Source organism: Bufo gargarizans, chromosome 4 (genome assembly GCF_014858855.1).
Source record: "Bufo gargarizans isolate SCDJY-AF-19 chromosome 4, ASM1485885v1, whole genome shotgun sequence".
NCBI classification, from domain to species: Eukaryota; Metazoa; Chordata; class Amphibia; order Anura; family Bufonidae; genus Bufo; species Bufo gargarizans.
In genome coordinates this window covers 291,678,076-291,695,587 of record NC_058083.1, presented here as the reverse complement: position 1 = coordinate 291,695,587, position 17,512 = coordinate 291,678,076, and the positions used below count along the sequence as shown (strand labels likewise).

General features: G+C 41.1%; 1 protein-coding gene across 1 annotated transcript in view; it reads left to right on the top strand.

Annotated features, from left to right (window-relative positions):
* Positions 1 to 17,098, top strand: part of LAMA4 (laminin subunit alpha 4) — a 126,126-nt gene extending 109,028 nt beyond the window's left edge. Inside the window, exons 30-40 of the mRNA XM_044290388.1 lie at positions 210 to 343; positions 1,176 to 1,334; positions 2,328 to 2,481; positions 3,361 to 3,554; positions 6,816 to 7,005; positions 9,947 to 10,102; positions 12,075 to 12,234; positions 13,834 to 13,964; positions 14,049 to 14,142; positions 14,735 to 14,854; positions 16,919 to 17,098. Coding sequence (XP_044146323.1) covers positions 210 to 343; positions 1,176 to 1,334; positions 2,328 to 2,481; positions 3,361 to 3,554; positions 6,816 to 7,005; positions 9,947 to 10,102; positions 12,075 to 12,234; positions 13,834 to 13,964; positions 14,049 to 14,142; positions 14,735 to 14,854; positions 16,919 to 17,064 — 1,638 coding nt within the window. The 3' untranslated portion in view covers positions 17,065 to 17,098. The remainder of the gene's footprint in view (positions 1 to 209; positions 344 to 1,175; positions 1,335 to 2,327; positions 2,482 to 3,360; positions 3,555 to 6,815; positions 7,006 to 9,946; positions 10,103 to 12,074; positions 12,235 to 13,833; positions 13,965 to 14,048; positions 14,143 to 14,734; positions 14,855 to 16,918) is intronic.
* The last annotated feature ends 414 nt before the right edge of the window (positions 17,099 to 17,512 follow it).

Here is a 17,512-nt window from a genome sequence, read left to right as displayed (position 1 = left end):
CACCAGATAATGTAAATATATTTACTGCTAGATAAGGCATTTATAACAATATTTTTGCGTTTCAGGGATGATTTCCCGTGTTTTTTTTATAATGTAGCTGAAAGGACATCCTGTACTGTATGTTTCACCAACCTGTAATCTCCCAACCATGTTGATTATGTTTTAGTGGAGTATGGTGACATATTGCTTTTTATCGGTTTTACTTTTAGGCTGATGTTTTTTCAGTTTCAATGGATAAAGGTTCTGTAGTCTTAAATGTAAAAGATATAAAGGTGCAGTCGAAGAAAAAACTATATAATGATGGGCACAATCACTTTATTGTTGCTTCAGTCTCACCGACAAGGTACAGTACTTGCTCATCTGCAATTTTGCATTTCTTAAAAGGAATCTGTCCGCTCCGAAACACCCCAAACTAGAGTAAGTCGTGTAAGCGACGCTGTATCCGGTTATGAAATTTGTATCTTCATACTCACTTTCATTTCGATGCTGTGCTCCAACAAACCAGCAGTAAAATGTACTGAGAGGACTCCCATGCTCTTGCACATAATGGAGAGGACTCAAAAGGAGTCCTGTCAATGCATTTTACTGCTGGATTGTCATTGTTATCCATTCCTTCAGCAACACATAGATCTGAGAAACCAAATGGCTTTGAGCTCTAATTGCATGCAAAACAGTAGCTCTGAATATTGTTAAATTTTGAAATTGCTGTCATTGCCCGCAAGCAACTTAAGCAGGGAGGAATCATGACTTCAGATGGAAAAAAAGGCTGAATATTCTATAAAAACAATATATAGCACTATTGCTATATATTTCGTTTTTTAGAATATTCGTCATTGAAGAATATTCTAAAAAGACGAATATATAGCAATAGTGCTATATATTGTTTTTTTTAGAATATCGTCATTTTTTTCCATCTGAAGTGAACAGTCATTCAGATGGAAAAAAAAATACGAATATTTTAAAAACTAATATATAGCACTATATTCTATAGTGCTATATATTCATTTTTTAACCCACACCTGTGTTGATTGCGTAATATTCGCAAATTACGCGATCATTACCTTGACGATTTTCGAGTAAAAATTCTACAAAATATTCGCAAGATATCACGAATTTGAATATGACCCCTGCCGCTCATCACCAATTCCAATTAACAAATGTATTTGTTCCTGTAGTTATCATCTGCTAGTAGATGAGACAGACATCAGTTCCCAGGACCAGGACAAAAAGGACATAAACCTCCCCGTTGCAAGAAAGTTCTACTTCGGTGGCTCTCCAAATGGTGTGTCACAAGCTAATTTTTCAGGGTGCATTAGCAATGCATATTTCTCCAGGTATGTTATTCACTGCTTAAAAATGGTTAGCATTCATACATAAATGTGTCTGACAACATTTGCAATAGACAATAGCTGACAGCCATCACTATAGGGCACTGAACATATATATATTTATATATTTATACAGCTCCTCCTGGAAGCTTTAAAGGGAACCTGTCATGTGAATATTTGATTATAATCTAACTAATTATATACAATCATTAACTACTAAAAAGTGCCTTAGATGTATTCACTTACTGGTGTGACAGATGGTTACCTCATAATATACACACAAAGATGCCGCATGCCGCATGCTAATGAGCGGATTCGAGTCCGGCGTGATGTCATTGAGTCCAGCGTATATTTAATTCAGAGCTATAGCCACTCCCCTGCCCACCTGCTGCTGATTCCTGTGGAAACAAACTGTCACTCAGCAGCAGGTGGGCGGGGAGAGTCAGGAGCTCATGAATATTCATGACTCATCATTATCAGCTGGAGCTTTTCAATACAAGATGTTGGCAGATTGACTGGGTCAATTAAAGAAAGTGACCCAGCATTTTGCTAAGAGAATCAGTCACTTATTTATGTTGCCCTTAGTTAGGACACCATAAAACTGGTGACAGGTTCCCTTTAAAGATTCATATGCCGTGAGCTCCCTCGAGTGGTGACTGTGAGCCACTAGAATTTTATCATTTTAATCTTGCTTAGGATAACCTCTATACCACTGTAGACAACCAGGAATGTATTATCAAAGACCGCAAGTTATGGGGGTATTCTGATAGTGCTATCATTATGTCTGCATAATATTTGTGCACAGTATAGCAGCACTATCTATTTATACAGTATGGCAGCAGTCTTTATTTGTACTGAGAAACTGTATTGTGCCATTAGTTCTGTGTGCAGTGTGGCGGAATGGTGTATATGTTATACTATGTTATATTATTAAATTTAACTCAATCAGTAGTGTCATGCATGTGGTCACAAAATGTATTTGTCTCTGCTGTGCCATAGAATTGACAGAGATGTGGAAGTCGAAGATTTTCAGAAATATACAGAAAAGGTTCAAGTGTCTTTGTACGGGTGTCCTGTTGAGGCACCCCCAATTGCTCTGACCCATAAACGTGGCAAAAACTCTTCAAAACCAAAAGGAAAACAAAAGCATAGAGTAAGTAATACAAACTGCTATACAAGAATTTGCAATATACAGTATAGCAATCGCCTCACGGAGTGTGTTTGTAAGAAAACAAAAAATGTCATATAACGGTATTTCATAGATTAAGATGGTTTTGCAGGCTTTAAAATAAAAGGAAAATAGCAAACAATCATTTAAATCCCCCACCCTCCTGCACCAACAGTTTTGCAGTCCTCCACAGGTCTTTGTATATAGAGCTGAAATGATGGTATATTTTTCTGTGGCCAGTGACTGACTATGGTGGTCACATGTTGGAATGACACATAATCGCTGCCACATTGTGAATACACATCATGCAGGTCCACAGATCTATAGGCAGAAGAGAACTAAGGATAACACATGTCTTACTAAAGGCCCAGTTATTGCCATGATTTGCTTGCTTTCGAGCCATCAAAATAATAAATGGCCAGCGGGAAAGCAGGAAAGGATAATCAAGAAAACTATTGTATCTAATTGATCTTGGACGATTATACCAAAGTAAAAGTTATCAGTATGGTGCAGAAGAAATGTCCAACGCTAGGCAGCAGTAATACTCCTTACCTGACTAGGAGAAAACTCCTGAACATGGAAAATCTTTTTATATACAATGCCTGTATCACAATACATGAGGACCTTGATACCGGCCCAGATAGCTTGTTAAACAGATCTTGCAAAAATGCAATCCTGAATCAACCTGCTTGGGGTGTACCTCCTTCAAGTCACCACTGTAAAGAAGATAAGGATATCCCCTAGTCTTTATAGCCTTAGAAATGCCAGTGTTCTATAAATGAGTAATGCCAGTAATGTTCTAAATTAGTTACTTATTTTTACACATATATTAACTTTCTACCATTTTTGTTTATATGAACCCAGATTGGAAAACATAAAGCAGATCCTTCACACAGAATTATTGGTAGTAAGAACATAAAGAAAGAGGAGGAACCAGATGTTGTCTCTCAATGTTCATCACCAAGCAGACCAAGAGCAGTCAGAAATGCTTATTTGTATGGTGGAACTGCTAACAGCCGTCATGAATTCAAACACATTCCTAAACAATTCAATGATAAGTAAGTTGTTGACCTTTACCATGAAGACCACACTTGTGTCAGGCAAAAAAACGGGCTTATCCATTACATCTGATAAGGGACTGCCCATGAATAGTGTAAAACAACCCATCCTAGAGTGTGAATAAGATGGATTGTGTCCAGCTGTCCAAATATGCGTGTTGGCAGGGGCAGTGCCTCACTTCCTTACACTGCGCTCCAATGCCTGAAATACAGTGGTGAGTGATACTGTCAGGCTACTCAGCCAGATGGCATCTCGCACACAGGTTGGCTTCATTAATATTTACTGTAGAGCAGGAACCATACTGTAGAGCTGTACCATAGATAATAATGATGCAATTCGGTGTGTGACATGCTATTATGACTGAGCATTCTCACAGAAACGGAGTGCAGGATCTCTGTTCCTGTCAGGCTGTTTGGTGATGATGGCATATTGCGCACAACTGGACCCAACCCATCCTATTTATATTCTTGGATGGGTTGCTAACTTCCATTTTAAATAACTCCTGGAGAACCCTTTTAAGGACTCCAATTTCTTATTAAATAAATTCAACATAATAGCAAAATTCTTGACATACTGCAATTTACAACACAACCAGTGGGTGGCTGCATATAGATTTATATATGATAGACATATGACACAATATCACAAAATCATCTTATTTTTTTATGCTGGTCATAGCGCGCCATAAATCCTTAAATCTCACAATATTTTGATTCACATCTATATACAGTTGCAAGAAAAAGTATGTGAACCCTTTGGAATTATATGGATTTCTGCACAAATTGGTCTTAATATGTGATCTGATCTTCATCTAAGTCACAACAATAGACAATCACAGTCTGCTTAAACTAATAACACACAAAGAATTAAATGTTACCATGTTTTTATTGAACACACCATGTAAACATTCACAGTGCAGGTGGAAAAAGTATGTGAACCCTTGGATTTAATAACTGGTTGAATCTCATTTGGCAGCAATAACCTCAACCAAACGTTTCCTGTAGTTGCAGATCAGACATGCACAACGTTCAGGAGTAATTCTTGACCACTCCTCTTTACAGAACTGTTTCAGTTCAGCAATATTCTTGGGATGTCTGGTGTGAATCGTTTTCTTGAGGTCATGCCACAGCATCTCAAATCGGGCTGAGGTCAGGACTCTGACTGGGCCACTCCAGAAGGCGTATTTTCTTCTGTTTAAGCCAGTCTGTTGGACAGATGGCCTTAAGTTCTCCTGTAAAATGTCTTGATAAACTTGGGAATTCATTTTTCCTTCGATAAAAGGCAATCCGTCCAGGCCCTGATGCAGCAAAGCAGCCCCAAACCATGATGCCCCCACCACCATACTTCACAGTTGGGATGAGGTTTTGATGTTGGTGTGCTGTGCCTCTTCATACACAGTGTTGTGTGTTTCTTCCAAACAACTCCACTTTGGTTTCATCTGTCCACAGAATATTTTGCCATTACTGCTGTGGAACATCCAGGTGCTCTTGTGCAAACTGTAAACAGGCAGCAATGTTTTTTTGGACAGCAGTGGCTTCCTCTATGGTATCCGCCCATGAAATCCATTCTTGTTTAGTGTTTTACGTATCGTAGATTCGCTAACAGGGATGTTAGCATATGCCAGAGACTTTTGTAAGTCTTTGGTTGACACTCTAGGATTCTTCTTCACCTCATTGAGCAGTCTGCGCTGTGCTCTTGCAGTCATCTTTACAGGACGGTCACTCTTAGGGAGAGTAGCAGCAGTGCTGAACTTTCTCCATTTATAGACAATTTTTCTTACTGTGGACTGATGAACAGCAAGGCTTTTGAAGATACTTTTATAACCCTTTCCAGCTTTATGCAAGTCAACAATTCTTAATTGTAGGTCTTATGAGAGCTCTTATGCACGAGGCATCATTCACATTAGACAATGCTTCTTAGTGAAAAGCAAACTGTCACGGCTGAGGATGGGGAAAATCCTCAGCCGTGCGATGATGGAAGATGGTCGCTGCTCGGCCAGGACGACAGGATTAGGGAGCAGGTCACCTCCTAAAGCGTCCCTAACCTGACCCTAACTCCTAGCTCAGGGACCGGTCGGAGGGTGAGTTAGGGATCCGAGGTTCCTGAGCATGGGTCCTCCTACCTTAAAGGTCGGCCCATGCAGCTAGGAGTTAGGGTCAGGTTAGGGACGCTTTAGGAGGTGACCTGCTCCCTAATCCTGTCGTCCTGGCCGAGCAGCGACCATCTTCCATCATCGCACGGCTGAGGGTTTTCCCCATCCTCAGCCGTGACAGTATGACCAGAAGGGAGGCCCCCACTGGCAGTTGGTAAATAACCAGGAGGATGTCTCCAGCAAGCATGGCTGAAGCACCCTCTCTGACTACTGCCTTCAACTGAGGCTTTATAGGGCCAAGAGGCCACACCCAACAGTCAGACACACCCCGTGACACACACACACACAGAAAGGGAGTTAACCCTTCCAATACCACAGAAGGGAAAACACAACTTAAAGGGGAAGTGTCCAAATCAAGGAACACACTGTGGCTGTTGCCGCAGGCAATGACATGGGTGGCAACCATGTCCTGGGAGTCAGCCCGAAGGCCAGGACACTGCCACCACATGTACACAATACAACCAAATGTTGCCACGGGCAACCACAGTGAAGGGAAGATGTCAGTGCACACCAAACATAAAACAGAGTGCACAGAGACATACTAAAGTGCATACATACATGCACACAACTGCAAGGAAACCGCACACATACCTATTGTCCGCGGCAACCGCACTTGAGGCAAACAACATTATGCCTCCAGCTGCGATTGACACAACCCAAACCGCGGGCAACTGTATGCGGCTCCCAAGGAGTTACGGCCATAAACATGGTCGTGACACAAACCCAGAACTGGTGTGTGTTTTTTATAGGGAAGGGCAGCTGTAACAAACACCTCCAATTTCATCTCATTGATTGGACTCCAGTTGGCTGACACCTCACTCCAATTAGCCCTGGGAGATGTCATTAGTCTAGGGGTTCACATACTTTTTCCACTTTGAATGTTTACATGGTGTGTTCAATAAAAACATGGTAATATTTAATTCTTTGTGTGTTATTAGTTTAAGCAGACTGTGATTGTCTATTGTTGTGACTTAGATGAAGATCAGATCACATTTTAGGACCAATTTGTGCAGAAATCCATATAATTCCAAAGGGTTCACATACTTTTTCTTGCAACTGTACTAGTTACAAATTTCGATGTGATAATGCTTATTTATATATCTGGCAGGTCTGAATTAACTTTCCGCTTTCGGACACATTCATCACATGGAATGATCTTCTATTTGTCAGATGAAGATGAAAACAACTTTATAACTCTTTTCCTTGCTTCTGGCCAACTACATTTTAAGTTCAATGTTGGTGAACAAAAGCTGACAATTAAGAGCCAAGAGAAGTATAACGATGGCCTATGGCACACGGTATGTTCTAATCACTTGAAAAGCCAATTGCTTTTAACTAGTCCAGCAGTATTACATTAGTTATAAACTACAAGGGTAAGAGAAAAACATGAACTACAACAACAGGCATCTTCATTTGCATCTGTTGCAAAAACAGACAACTCAAAAATTTAAACATCTGAAAATGAATAGAGGTAATTTACAAAGGCTTTATGCCAAGTTATTGGCTTTAAAAAGTCAAAAAAAATTGGTGCGAGTGAAATTTTGCACAAAACTTTTACAACTATTTATGTTTTATGCCACTCTCAACAATTTTTTTAAAAGTAGGCAGGACTTAATGAAAGGCTCAGGGTCACCGCAACCCAACAAATATAATATAACTTATATCAGAAAAAATTATAAATATCAGAAAAAATTATAACTACTGGCCCCTAGCCAACATAGGTTTTAGTTCTTGGTGCATGAACATCACAGATATGACAATTACATTGCGTTACAAATGAGCAGAATCTATTCTAAACGAATTAGATTTGTTATGAATTTCACACAATATTGTCTGCCAAAAAATCTGAAGCTTTTTGATTAATTTTGGATGAATCGAGTAAAAACGGCGCACGCCACCATTTTACTGTAAGAATTGGTGAGTGAAACAGGAGGGGGAAGAAAATGAAGGATCACATGACACTGAGAGGCAGTGGGGGGGGAAGGGCTTGCACTGATGGCTCAAAGGCTGAGTCACAGAATGATCAACCAATCAGAGGGCATTCTGCAGGCAGGTCCTTCTGCTCAGATGGAAGAAATTCCATTCTATTGCTAGCTAGGCTTGTGATAGGATGTGTTGTGGCAGTGTCTGACAAAATGCAATTGTAGACACAAGCCAGTTATTCGAAAAATTATATGGGCACTATAGGGAGATATAATTGTGTAGATTTTAGTGTTTTATCAGGGAAATCTTAGCATAGAGAATACATTTCACACAGCTTGCTGGCAGGTTCTGCATTAGAAAACCCTGCAATAAACTCTTTTTTTCTGCATCAACAGTGTTTTTTGTAATAAAAATAAAATAAAAGTTTCTACAGTTCATAGGCTTATTACCAGCACCCCAATAGAATGTATTTTGCTGAAAACACTGAGGAATTGCCCCCTTTAATAAAAAAAAGTTTAAATTTACCATTTGTAAATGGGCATTTCAACAGATTATTGCAGTGCATTATACCCGTGTTTTTGAAAGCATTGTATATTACTGTAGGATTCCATTCATTGTTATAGTGAAAGCATTTTACTGCAATAATACCACTATTATATCTGTGTTATTAAAAGTGTTGTATATGACTGCAAGATACCATTCAGTGTTACAGCAAACGCATTTTACTGCAGTAACTCCATTATTATACCCATGTTATTGAACGTGTTGTATGTTAGCGAAGTGGGGGTCTGACACTCGGGATCCCCATCTATCAGCTGTTTGAGAAGGCCCTGGTGTTACTGTTAGCACAAAGGCTTTCTTGCTGCTTACCCTAAGCTAGTGACGTCATGACCATCGATCACATGGCCTAGCCACAGTGTAGGTCAATGTGAAGTTGCATGGATCAAATGCTCAGGAACCCAGTCATGTGACACTCCACTTCTGAAAATCTAGCATTGATGTCCTAGCACTAAATGTCCTTTACCAGGTTTCCAGCCTGGACTATGGACAGGACATCACTTCCACTATGGACGGGGCAATAACCATTTCTGTCTGTGGCACATCCGCAAACTCCTGTGCATGGGATACCAATGAGCAATAAAACAAAACCAAAAAATGGTTATACAGCACAAGTAAAACACACGTGTCAAAGATGAATAGCTCCTAGTTGGGACAAACCCAGGCACTCAGCATATACCAAGATATAATACAAAAAAAAAAAATATATATATATATATATAATCGAAGAAATAGGACTGCACTCCGGATATTGATGAAAAAATCAAGTGGTTTTATTCACCCATATTATGGCAAATCTTGCGACGTTTCAGCTCTTGCGAGCCTTTCTCAAGGCTTGAGAAAGGCTCGCAAGAGCTGAAACGTCGCAAGATTTGCCATAATATGGGTGAATAAAACCACTTGATTTTTTCATCAATATCCGGAGTGCAGTCCTATTTCTTCGATTATACTATTGGGGATTGCCGTCATCCCCCTTGGATTTTGCACCCACTCTTCAGGCTGGTGCTCCCGCTGGACTTTCTTTTTCTATATATATATACATATATATATATATATATATATATATATGAAAATATATCTTTATTGAAGTCGATAAATAGATACATAAATTGGCAAAGACAAACACAACCACATGGAGAATGCACACAACACGTCAGGACATCAAGTTATAGCATTGCAAGTAGTGGTAGAGGTGGGATGGAAAAACAAGTATAAATAATTACTAAATCAAACCATGTGGCTCCCCCACCTAGATACAAAACCATGATTCACAACATATACACAATACAGATCCGGCTAGTGTCTTTGCCAATTTATGTATCTATTTCAATAAAGATATATTTTCGAGATATATATATATTATTTTTTTTGTATTATATCTTGGTATTGGCTGAGTGCCTGGGTTTGTCCCATCTAGGAGCTAAACTCCTGTGCATCTGGCTAGGTCATCAATATCATATCAGTGGGAGTCTGGATCACTTGAATGGGATAAACTGTAACAACACTGCACCCCCACTACAATGTAAAAAGAGTGCAGGTAAATATTGAAGAGTGCACAGCTCTTGCGCTAGAGCTGCAGATCCTTCAAACAGCTGATCGATGGGGCTGCCAAGAGTATGACCTCCACCAATCTGAAATTGATGACCTATCCTGAGAACAGATCATTAGTTTCATGAAACAGGAATAATCTTTTAATCTAACCATAATGTATGTTACTCATCCTACTAATAAGCTCTCTTGTGCTAATTTTATTGCTAGGTAATATGTGTCCGTGATATGAAAAAGGGTAAACTAATAATCGATGGTCTACGAGTGCTTGAAGAAAGACTTCCTACTAGTGATGATGTTTGGAATGTTACAGCACCTCTTTACATAGGCGGTGTAGCTCCCGAGAAAGCTATGAAGAATGTACAGGTACACTCCAACAGAGACCTTTGGGTTCTCCTGGCTTGCTTTATTTTGATTGTATCAAACTAGATGTTTTTACAAGGACCTATTTGAGTCTGAATTGAGAAGATCAACAATACAACAAGTTGATTGGCACTCGTTTCAAGTGTCTTTTACATGGTCTGAAACACATTGTAGAGATGAACAGGCAATTAATAATTATTTTTGCAGGATTTGTTTGTATGCCATGTTTACTTGGGCCACTAATCAGGAACAAGAGTTCTTATGAGTACTTGTTATGAACACTTATTTGTCCAATTATCTACCCATGTCAAAGGACTGTAATGTTCCCTACCAGGGGCGTAGCTAGAAATGACTGGGCCCCATAGCAAAAAAATGTATGGGCCCCCCTCCCGGATCTCCCACCCCCACAGCATCCCCACACTCCTCCAAGACCTCCCACCCCCACACCCATCCTAAATCTCCCACCGCCAGTCCCCAGATATAATGGTCCAGACATCAAGTGTCCTGCTCCCCCCCCCACAATTTTATGGTTTAGACCTTGGAGATCCTGCGGCTCCCCCCTCAATAAATTGGTCTAGACCTCCAGGGTCCTGCTCCCCCCTAAATATAATGGTCCAGAACTCCAGGGTCCTGCTCCCCCTCCTCCCCAGATATAATGGTCCAGTGTCGTGTTCCCCCCTATATAATGGTCCAGACCATTCCTCCAGGTCCTGCTCCCCCCTTCTCCTTAAATGTACTCGTCCAGACCTCCAGGGTCCTGCTCCCCCTTCTCCTTAAATGTACTGGTCCAGACCTCCAGGGTCCTGCTCCCCCCTCCTCCCTAGATATAATGGTCCAGGACTCCAGAGTAAATTTTACCAGTCCCAGAGTCAGCCAGCCCTTACCTCACAGCCACTTGAACGTCTGCGCGCCCACACTCCAGCAGCGCTGCCAGGCCCAGCAGCACGCAGCTTCGCTGTACGCTCCGCTTCTTCCACTTCCGGCCAGTAGGACTGCCGCCCAGACTGGGAGCGGGACCACTCCCTCTCCTCACTGCAGGTACGTCTCTCTGCCTCCAGCCGCCCCCTATCGCACTGCCTACAGCCTACAGGCCCTGCAGATAGTGCTTTCTCTGTCTGTCCTGGAGGGGCCTGCGACCCCTGTAGCTATACCACATGAATTTAAAAAAAAAATTATAATCCTTAGCAGGCAGCCTGGGCCCCGAGTAGCGTAGGGCCCCATAGCCATTGCTATGGCTGCTATGGTGATCCCTACGCCCATGTTCCCTACGATATATCTTATGATTATAACTAGCATACTAGTACATAGTATAATGCACACACTAAAGGCCCCATTACATGAGCCAATGATCAGGGTAATTTTTGAGAAAAGGCATTCCTAGGAATGCTCGTTCACAATAACTGCCCTGTGTAAAGGTGCTTTCAATCAGCCAATGAATGAGTGGGCACTTGTTCATTGACTGAAAGCATCTCTGATGCAGTCACCCTAATTATGGTCTCTGGGCAGCAGATCATGCAGTCCAAACAGCAATCTGCTGCCCCCAAAAAATGTGTGTGAGTGATCACTCTAGAGATTACTCATCCCCATACAGAGGAGATGATTTCTACATTTAACTGCAGCTCTCACCTCATGTAAGGAGAAGGTAATATCGTTCCTGATAACTGCCTGCTGTGTCGCCCTGTGTAAAGGGGTCTTTAGAGTGTGATAATTAGGAGGTAGTGGAAGAATGTTCTGTTTTTCCTACAAAAATTTGGGTCCATGATATTAATTGATAACAGTTTTTCTTAAGATGATCGGAAAAAAATACAGCAAAACTGATTGAAAAGTAAAATAAAGTATATATGTATTTAAACAAAATGAAAGGGAAATTTTTTTAGAACATATTTGCTAAACATGATGTCAAGCTAAAGCAATGTATGCAATTATGCATTAATACTTGTAAAGTTTCATATAATTACGTTTCATTTTCCCTTAGATCAATTCAGTGTACAGTTTCAATGGCTGCCTTGGAGACCTGCAGCTCAATGGGCGCTCTGTTACTACTCCATCCCAGACATTCAGTGTGACACCCTGTTTTGAAGGCCCCATGGAATCCGGAACCTATATTTCTTCAGAAGGAGGATATGTCATTCTAGGTAACGACCTAATGAATTGAGACACTGTGTTATACAGCAGTTAGGCCCTGTCTGGTCTGCCTAGACAAACGCATTTCTTTAACAAGAACATGTGAGTCAATATGGCATGGCACATACCTGACTGTCATAACATCTGATACCACCAAGACCATTGAAGCATGAACACTGCTAGTGCATTAAGTGAACAGTACCAGTTCATGTGTAGACAAAACAGAAGTAGCTCTGCCATAAAAAAACATGGATTATCTTTATGCCATATATCACATTTTTTAAGAATCAAAGGAAAAGACATTGGGGCACATTTATGAAACTGAATAAAAGGAAAACTCTCTTTGTTGTACATAGCAACTAATCACTGAGGCCAGGGGCATAGCTAAAGGCTCATGGGCCCTGGTGCAAGAGTTCAGCTTGGGCCCCCCCCCCCCCCCTTTTCCTCAGTGCTTTGTGACAAGGGACAGGGACATATCCTTCCTTCTGCCTGAGGCAAAAATTAAAACGCCCCCCCCCCCCCCCCCCATACCAAATTCTTGACCTAACCCCTTCCCTGCAGCCAGAAGTGTAACTTTACCAGCATGCGCTTTCTATAATACCAGTGTCTTTTTATGCGGCACAAGGGTCTTTGGGCCCTCTCAGGCTCCTGGGCCCGGTAGCAACTGCTACCTCTGCACCCCCTATAGCTACACCCCTGACCGAGGCATATTTGGCATTTCTGGGGCTCCGAGCAAACTTAGGCCTTTGTCACACTGCTAAGCACTGCCTTGTAGCACCATTAAGCCTTGTCTTTGAGCACGGGTAATCTCCACCTTATCACACCTCCCACAGAACACTGTGTGGGGGGCACATACGTAGCTACCATAGTGGGGCAGATTGACATTTCTGGAGTCCCATGAAAAGTTAAGTCTGATGGCCCTAGTACAATACCATCTTATGTGACCCTCACACAGTATGATGCCTCCCTATGTGCCTGCAATACAGTATAATGATCTTCAACACAATATGATGCTCCTTATATGCCCCTCAATTCAATATAGTGCCCCGAACACAAAATAATGTCCCATTATGTGCCCACCAACACATTATAGTGCCCTCTTACATAATACGATACACATTTTGTGTCTCCAAAATGAATACTTACTGTACCTAGTCACTTTCCCACAAATGAAGCAGATCTCTCTCTGCAGATCTGGTTCGGTCTGCCTGACAACTAGACAGCAGGTGCAAGGACGTCACTTCATTATGCCTACCAGTCACAGGTTAAATGGGGGTGCAGAGAGCCAACGACCCCCTGATTCACCCTTTTTCTCAACTGTATTTGTGTCCTAAGGATGTGGATGCAGGTGAAATAGGTGCCCTGGCAACCAGGGGACAGCAGGGGGTCTCCCCCTGATCCCTGGGGCCAGATCCACCACTGAGCTGCACTATGATTGGCTATGATGGGCAACAGAGAGAGTTTTTCTTTTGCACAGTTTTCATAAATCAAATTTATTTACACATATACATTTATAAATGCATCTTTTTGAGGCACAAAATGTTGATGGTTACAGAATGAATTGCTACCTATATATTTTAGCTGACTCTGCTGTGTTTTCTTCTTCCTAGCGGAATCCTTCGATACCGGGGTAAAATTTGAGTTTGTAGTAGAAGTTCGTCCAAGGAGCAACTCTGGCATTTTGTTCCACATTCAAAATACGTATGAAGAATATATAAATCTGCACATGAAGGATGGACAGGTAATGATATTTTTTGTAAGGATAGGTTGTATTTGTATTGTTATAATATTACAGTCCAATTAATTATTTTAATATTTAATATAGGTTGTAGTGAAAGTGAAGTTTGCCAGTAAAGAGTTCTCTACACATGTTGTTCCGAAGCAGAGTCTCTGTGATGGACAATGGCATAGAATTGCAGGTTTGTAAAAAATAGCTTATCTTTACTCGGAATTTTACTACGAGTTGTCAAAATCACTGTAAAAATACCTCTTTCTATTCTCATAAATGAACTAGGGCAGATCCCCGTAAATGCCATCATGACTATGGTCAGGAGCATACACAATAAAAATCCCATAGAAGAAGTGATTATAAAACCCATTCTTGATGCTATTTCATACACCTATCCAAATTATAGGATGAGACGGACTGATCTAGTGCTTGTTCCCCCCATACCCTACAGCAGTATGAGCATAAAACTAGATAGCTTCTGCCACGTTGGCTAACATTGTATTTCCTGTGGATAGAGGGACAGATTGTCCATAGGGACAGTGGGTATTTATAGCACCAACCTGAGCCAAAGTGCCTAAAGGCTGCCTCTATGGAATATACACACTTGAGCGGAAGGTATGTGTAGCATCATCTTCAATCCCATACATGATGGATACTTATTATCTAAGATGTATTCATTTAGATTTTCTGCTAGTAAAATAATGTAGGTCATAATAATAATGATATATACTGTAGATATAATTGTTTACAATAGATACTAATCTCCTTATGTATTCTTACAGTTATAAGGGATGCAAATGTGGTGCAACTGGATGTGGATTCTGAGATAAACCATGTTGTTGGACCTCTAAACAGAAAGCTAGTCAACCTTAAAGAGCCTGTGTTTGTTGGTGGTGTGCCAGGTAAATACATTTATATGATGATGTTCTCTTAAAGTGTACCTACACTTTATATAAAGTATATTAAAACCTACTGCAAATGCTTTAAAATAATTTTTCAGGTGTTCAGGTGCCTATATGTATGGAGTTCAGGTGCCTATATGTATGGATTTCCCTGCAGTCACACTCAGCGCTGTACAGACAGAAGCTCCATAGCTCCATAGCAAAAAATAGTGACCCTAATAGACATACTTGGAGTCATTTATCAAACTGGTGTAAAGTAGAACTGGATTTCCAAAAGAGCTGTCAAATATGAAAGGTGGAATCTGATTGGTTGCTATGGGCAACTAAGCCAGTTCTGCTTTACACCAGTTTAATAAATTACCCCAAATGTTCCTATAGTGTCCACAGCAGCTATAATGTCCCCTAGAGTGCCCCGAGTAATAATACAACCCTCCATTGTGCTCCAGGCAATAATCCCTGTATAGTGTCCCCAAAAATAAAAGAATTTCCCTTACAGTGCCTCCCCAATAGCAACGCCCCATATAGTAATTTCCACCACACTGCCCCATATAGTAATCCCCCCATAGTAATTTGCCCCCACACAGTAATTTTCCCCAAACTGCCCCCATATAGTAGTTTGCTCCCACACAGTAATTTGCCCCACACTGCCCCCATATAGTAGTTTGCTCCCACACAGTAATTTGCCCCACACTGCCCCTACATAGTAATTTCCACCACACTGCCCCCACATAGTAATTTCCCTCACACTGCCCCACATAGTAATTTACCCCCACACTGCCCCACATAGTAATTTGTCCCCACATAGCAATTTCCCCACACTGTCCCCACATAGAATTACCCCACACTGTCCCCACATAGCAATTAGCTCACACTGTCCCCACATAGCAATTACCCCCACACTTCCCCCACACAATAGTTTCCCCCACACTGCCCCCACATAGTAATTTGTCCCCGCATAGCAATTTACCCACACTGTTCCCACATAGAAATTACCCCACACTGTCTCCACATAGCAATTACCTCACACTGTCCCCACATAGCAATTTCCCCCATACTGCCCCCACACAATAGTTTCCCCCACACTGCCACCACATAGGAATTTGCCCCCACACTGCCCCATATAGTAATTTGCCCCCACATAGTAGTCCCTCCTATTATAATTTGCCCCCACACAGCCCCCACATTCCCCCCCCCCCCCAAGTACTCGATGTCTCTTCCTTAATATGTCTTCCTGTGTGTCCCCCCCCCATGTCTCCCAAAGTAGGCACATGAAATAAAAAAAATAAAAAATGAAAAGCTAAATACTCACCTATGTCCAGGGTCAGGTGCTTGCCCGCAGAGGAAGGCGGGATGAGGCAGGCGTGCACACGTCACAGTGCTGCATCGTGGCACAGGCACGCGATTACATCATCACGCACGCCTGCAGCGGGATTTCACTGCCGCATAGGCCTCAGGCCTACTAGGCCTAAAGCCTATGGCGGTGATCGGCGAAGGGACAGGGAGCTATGCGCTCCCGTGCCCCGCCGCAGTATGTGGGCGTTCGGGTCGGTGCTGGGCCCGGGTCTGCCAACCCGAACGTCCTTATTGTAATCCGCCACTGATAATAGAGATAGTCAGTGTAGGTTAGATAGTGATATAGTGTAGCTGATAGGAATTACTGTACTCTGCAAACTTCTAGCAGCTTGAAAAATTTAGCAAAAGTGAGCCACGCCGGTATTGTACGCGCATATTACATTGCCGATTGCCGCAATAAAGAAAATAATGACTGGAGATCACGAATTCTAGAATTTGTTAATTTATGACGAATATTAGGCCAAAAATTTGCTAAGTATCGCGAAAACGAATATTGCCTATGCTGCTCATCACTACTCTATAGGCACTTGAACTTTAGGTGCCTGTATTGCATGGAAAATAAAAAAGTATATTGGAAAAAAATTATTTTACGGTATTTATAATAGGTTTTAATAAACATTATTTATAAGTATAGGTACACTTTAACTAAGTCTCACTTTGTTGTTGACTGAATATTTCCTGATATATTTTTTATTTTTTTCCCATTCTTAGATCCTTTGCTTGCACCAAGTTTGACTACAAGAAATTCATTCACGGGCTGCATCCGCAACTTTGTGATAGACAAGCGTCTAGTGAGCTTCAGTAAAGCATCTTTTGTCAATGGGGCAGTCAGCATCAATACTTGTCCTTTATTCTAAGTCACTATGTACAATAAAAGTTTGTATATGTTTACTTAAGATTATTTTTTTTTACTACAAAAACTCATTGTTAAAAAGGGCCAAAACAGCCAATAAAACACCAAAGCTACAAAGTATAATACCTCAATCGTATTTCTATGGAAACAAAAGTATAACACCAAAATCCTACTAGTATGGACACCAAAATGCAACAGCAAACTCTACTACTATAGAAACCAAAATATAACACCTCAATACTACTAGAATGGAAACCAAAATAAAATACTTTGAACCTATTAGTATAGAAAGCAAAGTATAACACTTTAAACCTACTAGTATGGAAACCAAAATACAATACTTCAATCCTACTAGTATGGAAACCAGAAAATAACATCTCAATTCAACTAGTACGAAAACCAAAGTATAACATCTCAATTCTTATAGTATGTAAAGCAAAGTATAACACCTC